This window comes from Hemiscyllium ocellatum, chromosome 13, assembly GCF_020745735.1.
Source record: "Hemiscyllium ocellatum isolate sHemOce1 chromosome 13, sHemOce1.pat.X.cur, whole genome shotgun sequence".
NCBI classification, from domain to species: domain Eukaryota; kingdom Metazoa; phylum Chordata; class Chondrichthyes; order Orectolobiformes; family Hemiscylliidae; genus Hemiscyllium; species Hemiscyllium ocellatum.
In genome coordinates, this window is record NC_083413.1 from 45,336,989 (window position 1) to 45,354,013 (window position 17,025).

At 39.5% G+C, this 17,025-nt stretch overlaps 1 protein-coding gene across 1 annotated transcript; it reads right to left on the reverse strand.

The window, feature by feature from the left end:
• Positions 1-1,083: 1,083 nt before the first annotated feature.
• ndufb5 (NADH:ubiquinone oxidoreductase subunit B5) lies at positions 1,084-16,596 on the reverse strand. The gene is made up of 6 exons (XM_060834134.1): positions 16,407-16,596; positions 11,344-11,429; positions 9,163-9,229; positions 8,203-8,264; positions 1,957-2,063; positions 1,084-1,291 (listed from the first exon to the last, which is right to left on the reverse strand). The coding sequence occupies exons 1-6, from the start codon at positions 16,579-16,581 to the stop codon at positions 1,171-1,173; spliced, it is 618 nt and encodes a 205-aa protein (XP_060690117.1). The 5' UTR covers positions 16,582-16,596; the 3' UTR covers positions 1,084-1,170.
• Positions 16,597-17,025: the final 429 nt, after the last annotated feature.

Genomic DNA, 17,025 nt, shown 5'->3' on the forward strand with positions numbered 1-17,025 from the left:
ATTTCCAGTCACCATCATTATTTGTCACAACCAAGTGAGATGTTGGGCTACTTCGAATGGAGTTAAATGTGAAATAATAAAGCATGGAAGTGGAGTCAAAGATACTAAACCATGATGTAGGAACTTCCCCATTAAAATTACACAAGTATAATCCTTTGAGATTTTACGATTATCAACAATTTCATGATAATTTTTATTAAAGTCTAGCTTTTATTCCAAATCTTTATAGAACTGCCTTAATACTTACAGCATAGAAATTTTTCGTTTGTTCCTACAAGTTCATGCTATATTCAAACCTCCTCGCATCCTTCTTCATCTAACTGCATAGAACCTTATTTTCCTATCTTTATGTGATTATCTAACTTCTCCTTAAATATATCTTTAAAGGTGGCATCAACTCCTCCATGAGAGAGCAATTTCCATATTTTAGTCACTCCCTGGATAAAGTACATTTTTCTGAATTCTCTATTTTATCAGGTTGTAAGTTTGCTCTCCGAGCTGGTAGATTTGTTCTGAGATGTTTCACAAATCCCTATTGTATGTTTTAGTGATTATTTAATATTTGATTCCAAAATTCTCATTTTGTCCATAAGTGGAAACATTTTTATTACATTCATCCTATGAAACCCTTTGATAATGTCAACATCTATCAAGTCATCCCTTGATTTCTCTTTTCTAACAAGACCAGCTTGTTAAATCTTTCCAATTTGATTAAGTTCGTAATTCTGGTACAACTTCAGCAATTTTTTTTGCAACTTGTCCAGTGCCAATTATTTTTATAAAGTGGATTCCAGAAATGTTTGCAGTACTCTAACTTATGCCCCATAAAGACAGGAAATGCTTAAAATGACCATTAAGAGGAGAAAAAAAAAGCAAATCTTAGAAAGTATTATTTATTTTATCATTGCAAGAGAACACTTCATTAAATATATCACTCATGACCTAGCTAAAACAAGGAACTCACTACGTAGACAACTGCAGGAGAGTGTGTCATGACTTAATAGTCTATGAACTGTACAATTTAAAAAAAGATGAGAACTTTGATTAAAGTAATATTTCAATTAAAACAAGACACTGTCGAAAGAATATTGACATGATATAATTTATTAAAGAACTTGTTTTCACATACTTTGTGTCAATAATTAGCACTTCCCGGCATTCTTTGTCTTCCTAATAATCTGGGTTTGACTTATGAGAATTATCGATCAAGTTTTTGTCCAGAGTTTCATATTGATACCAAGCACCATCACCTCGCTCCCTCATCAGACGACGAACCTCAAGTTGTTTCAGCCTACAGTTTAGGAAGCAAAACTAAAATTAGCAATGCAAGCAGTTGAAACAATTCTGGAACTAGAAAGTATATCTAAAAATAGTAATCCATTCCTAATCTGCCAATAATTTTTAACCCCAATCTTCAGAATCATATTTTCACCTAGGCTATGAGTAGAATATTTTCTTTGAGGCCTCTGTCAACATTAATTTTACTCAACCAGCAACTGATGTGCAAGCCTATTTTGGGATAACTCCTACTAGCTGTCCTTTTGGATTACCCAAGAGTTAAAACGATCTGGGATATAACAACTTTTGATGAGCCGGATTTCATAAATCTGCCTCTTGATAATAGCACTTTTTCACTCATGATTTTTTCTCACCTAAACTAATATAGAAGATGCAAACTGAAAGACAATGTGCTATGCTAAATAAATCACAGTTGACAAGCCTAAGAGATGTAAATGAGACCTCAGCCGAAGCAGTTGTTTTCAATTCTACAAACTGTCAGCATTAGTCATTTTTTAAAGTTACATTTGCCCCATCTTTGAAAAGGTGGATGCTTAGCAAAGTGACACCAACATCCTTTTACACATGACAATTACCAATTAAGTATACATTTTGAACTACACAGCTTTTAACAGCATTGTTCGGATTGCTTTATTATATATAATTGCTACAACGTACCTCAGGTCTGCTTTCTCTTCTTCAATAGAAATAAGGGCCATCATTTTCTCATAACCCTTCTCAGGTGGGTCATAAAGATATTTTGCAATCCACCTTGTTATGGGATGCTGCAAGTAGAAAATAATATAATTGGACATGAGATTACTAACAAAAAGGTGCCCAGCACTTACAGCTTGCACCTTCCCTAGAGTTTACAAAGCACGAAGGAAGAAATCATTTGGATGTAGGTTTGCTCGCTGAGCTGGAAGGTTCGTCTTCAGACGAACACCACCATACTAGGTAACATCAGTGAGCCTCTGGAGCACACAAGTCATGGTAGCATTTGAATTTTCAACTTTTTAAACTCAGAGACAAAGATGTTACCAGAACTATACCACAGCTTTAACAAAACATCCCAAAATCATCCATGAAATTCTACAGAGATATGACTTCCAAATTAGTTGAGTGATAGTAAACAGGGAGTAATAGTCAATTGATATTTTCAGGCTGGAGGAAGGTTTGTAATGTTCCCCAGGGGTCTGTATTGGAACCCTAAATCATAGAATCCTAAGTGTGGAAAGAGTCCATTCGGCACAGTCAGAACCAACCCTCTGAAGAACATCCCATCCAGACCCCCCAGCCCTACTCCTGTAACCATGGCTAACCTACCTAATCTGAACATTCCTGGACACTACAGGGCAATTTAGAATGGCCAATTCACCTAAAAGGCAGAGCTTTGGGCAGTGAGAGTAAACCAGAGAACCTGGAGGAAACCCATGCAGACAAAGGGAGAACATGCAAACTCCACACAGAGCCACCTGTGGTTGGAATCGAACCTAGAACCTTGGCGCTGTGAGGCAGCAGTACTAACCGCTGAGCCATCATGCTAGTCGTACAAGGGGCAATATAAAAGTTCACAGATAATACAAAACTTAGAAGAATCATAAACTGTGAGGGAGATAGTATAGAACTCCAGAGACGGATAAGTTCGTGGAATGAGCACACTGGTGGCACATGTTTCAATAGAGTGTGACGTGATGCATTTTAAGAGGAAGAGCAATAAAAAACAATATAAAGTTGGGTGTACAATTCTAAGGTGGGGGGCTGTTGCAGGAGCCAGGGACCTGGGTATGTACGTGTATACTGAGACAATTCTATGGTTTTAACAGGTGCATCTTGTCCATTTTTTGTTTAAAAAGAGAGGTTTTGAGCTATAGGTATCGAGCTGTCACCTCCAAGCCAATAAAGTAAACAGCTTTGAGGCCTTGTGAATTTTTTTGTTAGAAAGTTGGAATAATAGATGGAGCATGAATGATTGGGCTCACACTACTACAGAACCAGAGTTTTACCTTAGCTTCCAATAGTTGTTGGGGTTTGGAAGCTCGTTGTGGAAGCAGTTACATCACTCTCAGCCACAACAAAAAGCTGGAGTTCTCGCTGCTGCCAGAATCCCATGTGAGAAAATCTGTTTTACTGACTTTGCTTTTGACAAGGGTATTTATGAAATGTTATGATATTTGAACTGTTGCTGTATAGCAGTTAAATAATTTAATATATTGTTACAGTTCCCAAGAGTTAAAGTTTCTTTTGTTTGTATATTAACTGTAGGGCAAGAATAAAGTGTGTCATGCTTAAAACTTAGTAGTGTAACCAATTGAATTCCATCTAGAACTCAGTACCTTCCATTTGCCTTTAAATAAGATAAAATTTAGGTTCTCAGCCATCGCACGGTGGCACAGTGGTTAGCACTGCTGCCTCACAGCACCTGAGACCCGGGTTCAATTCCCGACTCAGGCAACTGACTGTGTGGAGTTTGCACGTTCTCCCCGTGTCTGCGTGGGTTTCCTCCGGGTGCTCCGGTTTCCTCCCACAGTCCAAAGATGAATTGGCCATGCTAAACTGCCCATAGTGTTAGGTAAGGGGTAAATGTAGGGGTATGGGTGGGTTGCGCTTCGGCAGGTCGGTGTGGACTTGTTGGGCCGAAGGGCCTGTTTCCACACTAAGTAATCTAATCTAATCTAATTTCCTTGATATATTTGAAGCGGGTGTGGTGCGGTCCATAACAATAGAAGTGACAGGACAGATAAACAACAGTAAATAAAGCACATACTAACCTCAACTTAATTAATAGAGGCATAGAGTACAAGAGCAAAGAGGCAACATTCATGATGTTGAACTTGTACAAGACATTTGTTGGACCTCAGCAGGACTACTGCGTACATTTGTGGTTGCCATAATAAAGGAAGAACGCAAATGCATTGAAGACAGTGCAGAAGAGGTTTACAAGAATGGTTCTAGGGATGAAAAACTTCTGTTAGAAGGATAGATTGAAGAGGTTGGGACTGTTCTGAAGTGAAAATGACCAAGATAAGATCTGGTAGATGTTTTCAAAATCATGAGTCAACTGAATAGAGCAGATGGGAAGAAAATGATCCTGCTCATAAAATGGAACAGGAACACCGAGGTGCTAATTTCAAATAATCTGCAAAAGAAATAAGGGTGAAGTGAGGAAAACCTTTTCTCAGTGAGTCCTTCAGGTGTGGAATGCACTGCCTAAAAGTGTGGTGGAGTCAGGTTCAATTGAGACATTCAAGAGGGCATTGGATGATTATTTTGATAAATGTAATGTGAAAGGGTATGGAACAAAAGCAGGAGATTGACATGCGGTACAGATGCCCATTTAATGAGCTGGTGCAGCACAATCAACTAAAATGGCCTCCTTCTGCATCATAATACTTCTGTGATTTTGTTAAATTCCAAATTTTGTTTTCAAATCACAAGTATGCCATTCAGTCATGACTATTTGTTATGAAAATTAATCTTTACTTATTTCTTTCTTTCAACTTCCTGATATTTCTTATCGTTTTCATGCAATGTTTTCAGCTCTCAATATCTCAAAGACTTCATTTGCCTTTCTTCTTCGATATTATTTTTTATTATTTATTTCAGTTAAGACCATTTGTTTCTATTGCAAAAACTTCTCCTTCTATAGCTGCAAATACAGACTTCCTATCCCATACCACACTGGTTTAAACACTTTCCCCACCACTTTACTTAACTTCAACTAACTCAGGAAAAAGGATGCATACATAAGGCAACTGAAGACAGATGAAGCCATTGAAGAATGTCAGCAATGTAGGACCAATCTGAAACGAGGAATTAGAGGGCCAAAAGGGGTCATAAGATATCCTGAGCGAGCAGGGTTAAGGAAAACCCCCAAAGTCTTTTATTCATATGTAATAAGTAAGAGGGTAACTAGGGAAAGGGTTCGCCCACTCAAGGACAAAGGAGGAAAGATATGTGTAGAGCCAGAGAAAATGGTTGAGATTCTTAATGAGTACTTTGTATCAGTATTCACTGAGGAGAAGGACAGCAAATGTTGAGGTAAGGGATAGATCTTTAATTATTCTAGGTCAAGTCAGCATAAGGAGAGATCAAGTGTTGTGCATTCTAAAAGGCATTAAGGTGGACAGGTCCCCAGGTCCAGGTGGGATCTATCCTAGGTTACTGAGGGAAGCGAGAGAACAAATAGCTGGGGCTTTAATAGATACCTTTGCAGCATCCTTGAACATGGGAAGGTCCCAGAGTACTGGAGAATTGATAATGTTGCCCCCTTGTTTAAGAAGAGTAGCAGGGATAATCCAGGTAATTACAGACTTGTGAGCCTGACGTCAGTGGCAGGGAAACTACTGGAGAAGATACTAAGGGATAGGATATATACCCATTTGAAAGAAAATGGGCTTATCAGTGATAGATTAGAGTGGTGCTGGAAAAGCACAGCAGGTCAGGCATCATCTGAGGAGCAGAAAAACCAACGTTTTGGGCAAAAGCCCTTCATCAAGAATGCTCATTCCTAATGAAAGGCTTTTGCCCGAAATGTCGATACTTCTGCTCCTTGGCTGCTGCCCGACCTGCTGTACTTTTCCAGCACCACTCTAACCTTGACTCTAATCTCCAGCATCTGCAATACCCATGTCGGCCTTATCAGTGATAGGCAGTATGGTTTTGTGCAGGGAAGGTCACGAATCACAAACCTAATAGAATTCTTTGAAGAGGTGACAAAGTTGATTGATGAGGGAAGGGATGTTGATGTCATACACATGGACTTTAGTAAGGTGTTTGATAAAATTCCCTATGGTAGGCTGATGAAGAAGGTGAAGTTGCATGGGGTCCAGGGTGTTCTAGCTAGATGGATAGAGAACTGGTTGGGCAATTGAAGAGAAATAGTAGTAGTGGAACAGAGCTTCTCAAAATGGAGACCTGTGACCAGTGGTGCCCCACAGGCATATATGCTGGGACCACTGTTGTTTGTAATATACATAAATGATTTGGAGGAAGGTGTTGTTTGACTCATTAGTAAGTTTGCAGATGACACTAAGATTGGTGGAGTAGTAGATAATGAAGGGGACTGTTAGAGAATATTGCAGAACATAGATTGGAGAGCTGATCAGAGAAATGGCAGATGGAGTTCAATCCGGACAAATGCGAGGTGATGCATTTTGGAAAATGCAATTTAAGAGCAAATACAGTAAATGGAAAAGTCTTGGAGAAAATTGATGCAGAGAGATCTGCGTGTTCAGGTCCATTATTCCCTGAAGGTGGCAACGAAGACAAATGGCATGCTTTTCTTCATCAGATGGGGTGTCAAGTACAACAGTTGGCAGGTCATGTTATAGTTGTATAAGACTTTGGTTGGGCCACATTTGGAATACTGCGTACAGTTTTGGTCGCCACATTACCAAAAGTATGTGGATGCTTTGGAGAGGGTGCAGAGGAGGTTCACCAGGATGTTGCCTGGTATGGAGGGTGCCAGCTATGAAGATAGGTTGAGTAGATTAGGATCATTTTCATTGGAGAGGAGGAGGTTGAAGGGGGACCTGATTGAGGCCTACAAGATCATGAGAGGCGTACACAGGGTGGATAGCAAAAAACTCCCAAAGAGTAGAGGACTCAATTACTAGGGGTCACGAGTTCAAAGTGAGAGGGGAAAAGTTTAGGGGAGATATACGGGGAAAGTTCTTCACACAGTGGGTGGTGGATTCCGGAATGCGCTGCCAGTGGAGGTGGTACGGGCAGGAACGATAGCATCATTGAAGATGTTTTGAGACAGATATATGAATGGGCAGGGAGCAAAGGGATACAGATCCTTAGAAAATGGGTGGAAGATTTAGATAGAGGATCTCAATCGGTACAGGCTTGGAGGGCCAAAGGGACACTATTCAAAAGGGCCACAACACACTGCAGTACACCAGAACTGCAAAAAGAAGAAGAGGAACACCTATACAAGGTATTCGCCAAAAACGGATACCCGCGCAACTTCATCAACAGATGCCTAAGAGAAAGACCACGGAACGAGAACATGCCACAACCAAAAGGACTAGCCACACTACCATACATCAGGAGCGTTTCTGAACTGACAGCCAGACTACTGCGACCCTTAGGACTTATAACGGCACACAAACCAACAGCCACGCTCAGACAACAACTTACTAGAACGAAGAACCCAATACCCAACATGAGCAAAACTAATGTAGTATACAAAATACTATGCAAGGACTGCACAAAACACTATATAGGACAAACAGGAAGACAGCTAACAATCTCCGCATACATGAACATCAACTAGCCACAAAACGACACGACCAGCTATCCCTAGTAGCCACACACGCAGACAACAAGCAACATGAATTCGACTGGGACAACACTACTATCATAGGGCAAGCCAGACAGAAAACAGCCAGGGAATTCCTACAGGCATGGCATTCATCCACAAACTCCATCAACAAACACATCGACCTGGACCCAATATACCAACCACTACAGCGGACAGCTGAAACTGACAACCGGAAGCGGCAAGGACAGACCACTATAAATACCGGAAGTAACATCAAAGAAGCGCTTCACAGGAGGCTCCAAAGCACTGATGATGTCGCCTAGCCAGGGGACGAAACATTTGCAACAAAAACTTCCAGCTCGGCGAACAGAACCACAACAACGAGCACCCGAGCTACAAATCTTCGCACAAACTTTGGCCAAAGGGCCTGTTCCTGTGCTGTAAGGTTCTTTGTTCTTTCCACATTTTATTTCAGGTGCAAATCGTTGCTAGTCCTCTATACACAAGTTAACAAAGAGTTTATCTTCAAAGGAATCCTAATTGCAACTCTCAAATGAATTAATCTGTATCTAAATGGTGCTGAGGAAATATCGCAAATTGTAGTTGACACCCACTGCATTAGTTTAATATGATTACAAAGAGGCTTACTGTACCTTGTGGTATTCCCAATGTTCTGGCACATAATCTTCAGGAATCTCTGCAAGCTCTGCCTCACCTGAGAAATGCAAAACCAGGGATATATTTTTAGAAAAGCAGTTTATTATCTTCCAAGAACAATTGATCATTGTTTCCATTTTGTGGCAAGATATGTGACTATTTATTTACATTGCATGCCCTGCACTGGTCATCAATGTGTGTTCAATTCCTAGTTTGATAACATTTATACTTGAATTGAATATAATGCTTGAAGAGACAGATTTATTGGGGTAAATTGAATTTACCTCACAAAATAAATGTAATCACAAACTGATCACTTGAATGCAAAGTTAAAATTTACAGAACATGTCTCCTTATTTGTTCATGTTTTGCATGCATTGCGGTCAAGGCCAGCATTTATGGTCTATGCCTAATTCTCCTTAAAATTAGTGAACACCTTGAATTACAGCTTCTAAGATTTAGAAACATCCTCAGGCTGTGACGCAGGGAGTTTGACTCAACACTAGTAAAGAAACTAAGATATATTTCCCAGTTGTATATAGATATTGCCTGAGTCTATTGGACAGCTCTCCCAATTCTAGCATAAGATCCCAGCTATCAGTGAGGAGCACTTTGCAGAATTGGCTGGATTGGGTGTAGCTGATTCCTTGGTCAATGTCAGCTGATACATTTAGTTTTATTCTTAATAGTAATTCTCAGAGAAATTTGACACAGCTGATTAGATTTTTGGTTATTTCAGAGGGCAATTAATGTCAATCATGTTGTTTTGGGACTGGGGTTACACCAGATAGATAAAGACAGTATATATCTTTCTCTGAAGGACATTAATGAATTAGACAGGTTTTAAATCATAATGCAGTAATTGTAGTTCATTTTATTTTCAAATGCCAATTGACTTACACTATTCATTTAAAAATAATCTTAGCATCATTTATAACTACCACTAAAATACTTACCAATAAAAATATTCACAAAAGTGATGAAAACAGTCACTGGTATTCCAGTTAATAAAGTGTAGAATGTCTGCAGAAAGAATTGAAAATTCCTCAAATTTATCAATGCAACTGTCAATGTGTGTTTAAAACTGTACACATGTAAAAATTAAGACCATTTGTCTTAAATGCCACTGAAGTAAATCAATAAGTGTAAAGGTATGTGGAATGACAATGGTGTAAAGTAAATTCAAGGATGGTTTTCATCTGAACAGCATACTTCAGACAAATGAAGTTGATGAGCTGAAGGCCATTTTGAATTCTCAACAGTTATTTCCCTATTCTAGCAGCAAAAGGGAAGATCTCCACTGAATCATATTTCATATTTGTCATTCCCTGGCAAAACATAATATAATAATTTGCAGATGGCAAAGTAATTAAAGAAGCAATGACTGTGGCCAATGACTTTATCCAAAGACATTTAAAACAAAGAATAGTAACAGAAATCCAAAGCACGTCACGCAATGCTTCCACGCTAGCCATGGTAAATTTCAACAACTGCAGCACGACCTGAAGCACTACGTATGCTTTTCACAGCATTTAGACGAAGCCAATAAATATGACTGACACAGCCCAACTGATTACATTTGTGTTCACGAACATTTTAAGGACATAACAATTAAAGAGGAACGTCCCACATTTTTCCCTCAGAGAAGTAAAAGGGAAGATATCTGCAAAAATTTCAAAAAATATATATGAGAAAAAAACATTCCAATCAAGATGCTGGTTTCCATTACAACTGATCTTGCACTAGCCATGCTTGGTTCAAATGCAGGTTTTGTTGCATTTGCAGATATTATCTTATCTTGATTTTGCTTTTTTTGTTAACTACCACTGAAATAAAGCAAGCATTAACAAACAAAGTTATGGATTTCTCTCACGTAATAGAAATTAAGTTTGTAAACTCAATTCGAGCAGAGCCCTACGACAAACTGATCATGCTAATGTGAGATGGAAGTCAAGGGAAAGTCCCGCAAAGATTGTTTGATCTGATGCCCGAAACCGTCACTTTCCTGAAATCAAGGAACAAAGAGTGACGTGAACTCACTGATGAAATGGTGGTTCTTGTCTATAAGGAACCTGAAGTCAATGTCAAAACTGAACAAGCTGAACTGTTAACTGCAGGGAAAGGACAGACACTTTGCATGTAAGTGCTGTGCGTGTATTCAAATTGAAACTGGGTCTATGGTCCTCTCACTTAAAGAACAAAACGTAGCAACATCTTGAATCTTAAAATTCTAGAAAAATAAATAAAAAAAGGATAAAGAAAAATGGTTTACCCATAAAATGTTTGTGCATACCTAAAGAAGTTGGCAGAGGAATTCAAGAGGTGATTTCAGGAATTCGCAACAAATTTGTGATGCAACAAATCATCAAGTTTGTCTCAATTCCATCCCCTTACGTAGGCATTGGTGTCTTGACTACCAAATTCCATGAGGTGTTTCCATTTATACAGTAGTGGAATTGATATGAAGATAATTACTATGCAAATGATGTTGGCCTGAAAGTTAGTTCAAGGGACAGTGATTTTTGCGGACTTGATAAAAAAACAGAAAAATACCCATCCCTATCATCCCGTGCTTTTAAAATGAAGGCTTACCTTTACTCCACATAGCTCTGAGAGACAGTGGTCTCCCAAATTATGAGAACCAAGACTAAATATTGCACCTAACTGTATATGACTGGCAGTATCAAACTACAACTCAGACTTCAAGGCACTTGCAGGCAATATGCCATCACAGGTGACACACAGATTTAGTGAGTACAGAACAAATGAATAATTATATATATTGGGTTTCAGGTTTATATAGCACTAAAAATAAACTGTATGCGCCATTTTTCCTTTGGGGTAGAAAAGTCAATAATGCTTTTTCATTAAATATTTCTAAAGATTTACATCAAAGACAACAAATTCTCTCAATAAATATGTTCTTCTTTGCACAATATAATTGGCCGTACACTATGCCTACACATTCCAATCGAATAGATAACCAGAATTAAGAAGTTATTATTTATCAATGCTGATTACTAAGCAATGGCTTTATATTTGAATTACATACTTTATTCCATTCAATCTCAGGCAGAATATCTTTTCTATGTTTGTGGATTCATTCACCTGACTTTGAATGCAACTTTGATACATACCAAAAGACGCAGAAAGCGAGTATCATAATATTGACTGGACTTGATAACAAACATCTGCTTTCCATGACTACCATGACGAACTGCAACTAGAATAAAACAAAACCACAAAAACTTGTCAGTTAATAGAAAATAAATAAATGTACATTAAGTTCAACACCATTCCCTTTCTTGATGACTCCTTTGCTGATAAATTATCAGAATGCTCTTCTGACATGCAAAACTGGATGTGCAGGAATTTGTTCAAAATTAAATATTGGGAAAACTGAAGTCACTGTTATTGGATTCCTCTCCAAACTCAATTCCTCAACTACTGACTCCATTCCTCTCCTTGGCAATAAGCCCAAGATTAAGCCAGTTTGTTTGTAACCTTGGTGTCACATCTGATCCTGAGATGAGCTCCTAACCACATTTTAATGCCACCACAAAGACCAGCTGTTAGCTAGCATCATTACATTACATGTCAAACTCAGGTCTTCTGCTACTTAAGCCTCAAACATCCCTGGCATCACTTTTTCTATGCTCAAGCATTCCATGCATCCTGGTTTGTTTCCCATATTCCATAACTTTAAATCATCCAAACCTTGACAGCCTGCTTGCTAACTTGCAGCAAGTCCTGATCCATATCATTCCTGTGCTCGCTACATTGGCTCCCAATTAAGGGACATCTTGATTTTAAAGTTTTTAAGTAACCTTCAAATTCCTATATGAATTCATCCTTCCCAAATCTGTAACCTCATCCAGCCCTTTCACCCTCTGAAATATATTTACTTCTGAAATTTGGCCTATTGTACACACGCCCAACTTTAATTACTCCACCACTAGTGGCCATGCCCCACACTCTGGAATACTTATCAACATCTCTCTGCCTTATTATCCTCCTTTAAAATTTTATTTCTGACCCAAGCTTCTGATCAGACCTCTTATGGTAGTAATTTGCTGGCAAGACAGTCATTATGCCAGCATTGATATGAGATGTGCAGGGGACCCTGAAGAATCTCCATCATAGCAGACTTAGAAGCCCAGCAATTTAAATATTCCTTTGAGCAAATCCTCTTTGCCTGGCACCCTTGGAAAGTCTCCATAAAAATTTCCGGAAAAGTTAGACAAATAAATACATCTAACTCTAGAGAGTAACTATTAAACTGACCCATATTTATTTCACATACCCTTAACTACACCACCTCCAGACCATCTATACTCCCAGATCTTGTCCTGATACCCATAGAGATTGGACATCCATCCACCACTCTCTGGGATCAAATGCCCAGGGATACGACCCACCCTCCCAACCTGGCACTTTCTCCTGCCACCGCAGGAACTGTAAAACCTGTGCCCACACCTCCTCCCTCACCTCTATCCAAGGCCCTAAAAGGAGCCTTCCACATCCACTAATATCATTTATTGTATCCGTTGCTCCCGATGCGGTCTCCTCTACATTGGGGAGACTGGGCGCCTCCTAGCAGAGCGCTTTAGGGAACATCGCCGAGACACCCGCAACAATCAACCACACCACCCCATGGCCCAACATTTCAACTCCCCCTCCCACTCTGCCGAGGACATGGAGACCCTGGGCCTCCTTCACCACCAGACGCCTGGAGGAAGAATGCCTCATCTTCCGCCTCAGAACACTTCAACCCCAGGACATCAATGTGGACTTCAACAGCTTCCTCATTTCCCCTTCCCCCACTTCACCCTAGTTTCAAACTTCCAGCTCAGCACTGAACCCATGACTTGTCCAGACTTGTCCGACTTGCCTAGCTCCCTTTCCACTATCCACTCCACCCTCTCCTCCCTGACCTATCACCTTCATCTCCTCCCCCACTCACCCACTGTACTCTATGCTACTCTCGCCCCACTCCCACCCTCCCCTAGCTTATCTCTCCACACTTCAGGCTCACTGCCTTTATTCCTGATGAAGGGCTTTTGCCCAAAATATCGATTTTGCTGCTCGTTGGATGCTGCCTGAACTGTTGTGCTCTTCCAGCACCACTGATCCAGAATCTGGTTTCCAGCATCTGCAGTCATTGTTTTTACCTTGCCAGGGATCTGCCAACCCACTCCCTCTGCCAAACTCGGAATCCCTTATAAACACAGACCTCCCTGCTTTCCTACAGGAGAAAGTGAGAGATGCCAAATCCATCTCAGTATCTCAAGAATTACAATGCTCCTGTTAAGCATCTTGGGACATTTCATTATGTGAGAAACACTATATAATTAAGTTGGTGCTGCAGATATAAACTGTAAAATTTAACATTAAATGCTTAAAAAAATAGAACTTTAAATATATCTTAAATTCAATAAACAATATTGCTACTCAGGTTTTATCAGATTCATTTTCCAATGCAAATTATATTTTCCCATGTAACTGTGTGATTTCAAAATTGTCGTCCAAATCTGGACTATTGTATGATTTGGGAGTCAAGCTGAATGTAAAATAATGTATTTTTGTTTAAAACAATAGAAACCATGATTATAAAACTACACATCTAGCATGAAGCTTTGTGACTTGACTACTACCTATTTTATGGACTTTCAATTAAAACAACTTTGAAGAGGTTATAAAGGAAATAGGGGCAGATTTTCTAATATGATTCCTGTTTATACTCCAATGACTCAAAACAAGGCTATTTTAAGGGCACTACCTACACTCAATGACAGATTTATCATAATTCCATAACAGATTTATCATAATTACACAGATTTTCAATTTAATAGTGTACCTAATGTAGACATCTATTTTATTCAGATAAGATTATGAAACAGCGGGAGACAGGCTAATGTGCCATGACTGCTATAACATGTATTAGCCTAATTTAAAAACAAGATCCATCAAACAAAAATGAAGGTGCATTGCATATAAAACCAAAATGAAAGGGTTAAATATAAATGTGGATAAAATCCTGCACAATAAGCCTCTTCCCAATTTTCCAATCAGGTTCTCTCAAATGAGCTGCCAGAGGATGTGGAGGAGGCTGGTATAATTGCATCATTTAAAAGACATCTGGATGGATATATGAATAGAAAGGGTTTAGAGGGACATGGGCCAAATGCTGGCAAATGGGACTAGATTAGTTTGGGAAATCTGGTCAGCATGGACAAGTTGGACCGAAGGGTCTGTTTCCATGCTGTACATTTCTATGACTCTATAACTTGTGGATTAATTCTTAACAGCTCAGAAAAGTACACTTCCACAATGTCTGTTACACAAGTAAAAACAAAGTTGACTTTCATCTGGTGTTAGAGGCATTCTGGAGACATACACATGGGCAGAACTCAGGGATTAACCGTGGAGAGAATCATGCAGTTCCAAATATCATAGGTTCATATAACATAGATTCTCTACACTGTGGCAGCAAGACATTGGGCCCAGACTCCACACCGACCATCTGAAGAGTATCCCATCCAATAACACTGCATTCCCCATGGCTAATCCACCTAACCTACACATCCTTGGACACCATGAGCACCCAAAGGAATCCCATGCAGACACAGGAAGAGTGTGCAAACTCCACACAGACATCCACCTGAGAGTGGAATCAAACCCAGGTCTCTGACGCTGTGAAGCAGGAGTGCTGACTACTGAGCCAGTGTGCCGCCTTAAAATTAAGAAATAGCAAGACAGCTTTTACAAAAAAAAGTCAGAATGGACAGAAAGGAAAAGTATTTAAAACACAGACTCTTAGCAAAAACATAATTTATTCAAACAGTCATGCAAAAATCAAAGTTCTCCCTTATCACAAAATGCCATGTAATGCCTCTGCATACATGAGAAATAAAGGGTCCTTTTGGCACACTGGTAATGTCCTACCTCTGAGCTAGAGGACCTGAGCTCAAATCCAACCCACTCCATACTGTATGATAACAAATCTGAACAGGTTGATTTTTCTAAAAATAAAGAATGGAGTTCTAGGTTCAAGTTCCAGCTGCGCCCAAGGTATGTCATAACTCATCTGAACTGATGATTAAACATATTTACATGCAAAAATCTTTAGAAATATACATCCTTAATAAAAGTGAGTTACTCCTTTTGCACATGTCCATGATCTATTAAATACTCTTTCTTATTTTGTTCCACAGGACATAACTGCTGTCACCATGCAAACACTTAAGTTTAAACTTTCCCTGAGTTTTGCTCAATATTTTTTTCCAGAGCTATTTTCCATTTTATTCTGATCATTCATGAGATAATATTGATTTTGTTGCTTGATTGTGTTCAGCTATTCTCAATTACTGCTATTTCTTCTTTAATAATAGACTCTAGCATTTTTTCTAATGACAGATATTAGGCTAACTAGCATATACATCCTCCCTCCTTTTCAACAGGGGCATCACATCAGTTATTTTCCAATCTGTTGGAACCCTCACAGGTTACAAGTGCTGACTGTTCAGTTCTGAAGAAGGGTCACTAAAGTTGAAACATTAATTCCATTTGTCTCTTCACAGATGCTGCAAGACCTACTAAGTATCTCCAACAACATCTGAATGTATTGAGTGTTACTTGTCTGGTCAGCCTCACACATACCCTGTGAACTTCAGTCAACTAAAAACTCTTCTGCTTCTGTCTCAACTCACTCCAGACCTTATTCACCATCACTAATTACATTCATACACTTAAGACAACTTCCAATAACATCTCAATTTTAAAATCCATCAAATGACATCATCTGGAGTCTCTTGCAATCCCAGAACCTTCTGAGATGTCTGTATTCCTCTAACTCTAGCCTCTTGAGTTATTCATTCTACATTCATGGCTGTACTTCTAAATGCTCATGTTCTGAAATCTGAGAGGTCCATCTTATCCCCATTTTCATACATCGCTCCTTCTCCACCTTAGAGGCACTGATTAAAACAAACTCTGAATACAGCTTCTGGCCACTTGCACTAAAGCAGTACCCACTAATGGGCTGAGCGTCAAAACTGGCCTTAAAACGCACCTGGAACCATTTGTTCGCCAAGTAAATGCAAGTTTTTTTTTGTTGTGACCTGCTGCATTTTACAAGGTCAATCGATTCCCTGACGCAGACGGCCAAACTGAACTAAGAGTCGGTTAGGGCCAGCCATACCTTTAGGAGCTGCAGGAAAAGCCTTGAGTAAGGAATTTCCAGCCAGAGGCTGCAGTTTGTGAAAAGGTCGCCGCGCCACAAGAGCAGCCGCAGCTCTCAGCACACTTAACACCGCCATCTTTGATACTCCTCGGTGACTCCAGTGGTCACAGGGACGGAAATCGGCAGGCGCCATGTTTGATACTCTCCAGGTGGCCTGAGCAATTCCATGAAGTGTAAACCAGCAGGCGCCATATTTGACCATGGCAAGGATTCAGAATCATTTCTCACTACAACGCATTGTGCAAAAAACAGCCAACAAATTTTCAAATTAGATTATCTATCATTTTTCTGTAAATATGCTCTGGCGCTTTGTGAAAGGGTAAAATGAATGTTGATGTAAATAGCATATTTTCTGTTTCTATTTTTAGATTGAAACATCCGCACAGTGTATTATTGTTTTGCTGACATTGAGAGCTTGCTGCCCTGGTTGTATAAAAAAGGAGATTATTTTCTTCAGTTAGTATATAGTACCGAATATTTTTAATGTAACCTTTTTCTCTAATGGGGGGGCACATTGGGTGAATATTGACCAATGAGATGCTCTGGCGGCCGGTTGCCGGGATACTGGTGACGTAGT

What these genes read in the sequence shown, in the direction of transcription:
- ndufb5 (XM_060834134.1), bottom strand. Translation starts at nt 16,581, where the DNA reads ATGGCGCCTGCCGATTTCCGTCCCTGTGACCACTGGAGTCACCGAGGA. An exon ending in TTTTCCTGCAGCTCCTAAAG is followed by an intron (nt 11,430 to 16,406) that starts GTATGGCTGGCC and finishes GTTTTATTCTAG; the next exon opens with TTGCAGTTCGTCATGGTAGT. An exon ending in GAAGAGAAAGCAGACCTGAG is followed by an intron (nt 1,292 to 1,956) that starts GTACGTTGTAGC and finishes CCTAAACTGTAG; the next exon opens with GCTGAAACAACTTGAGGTTC.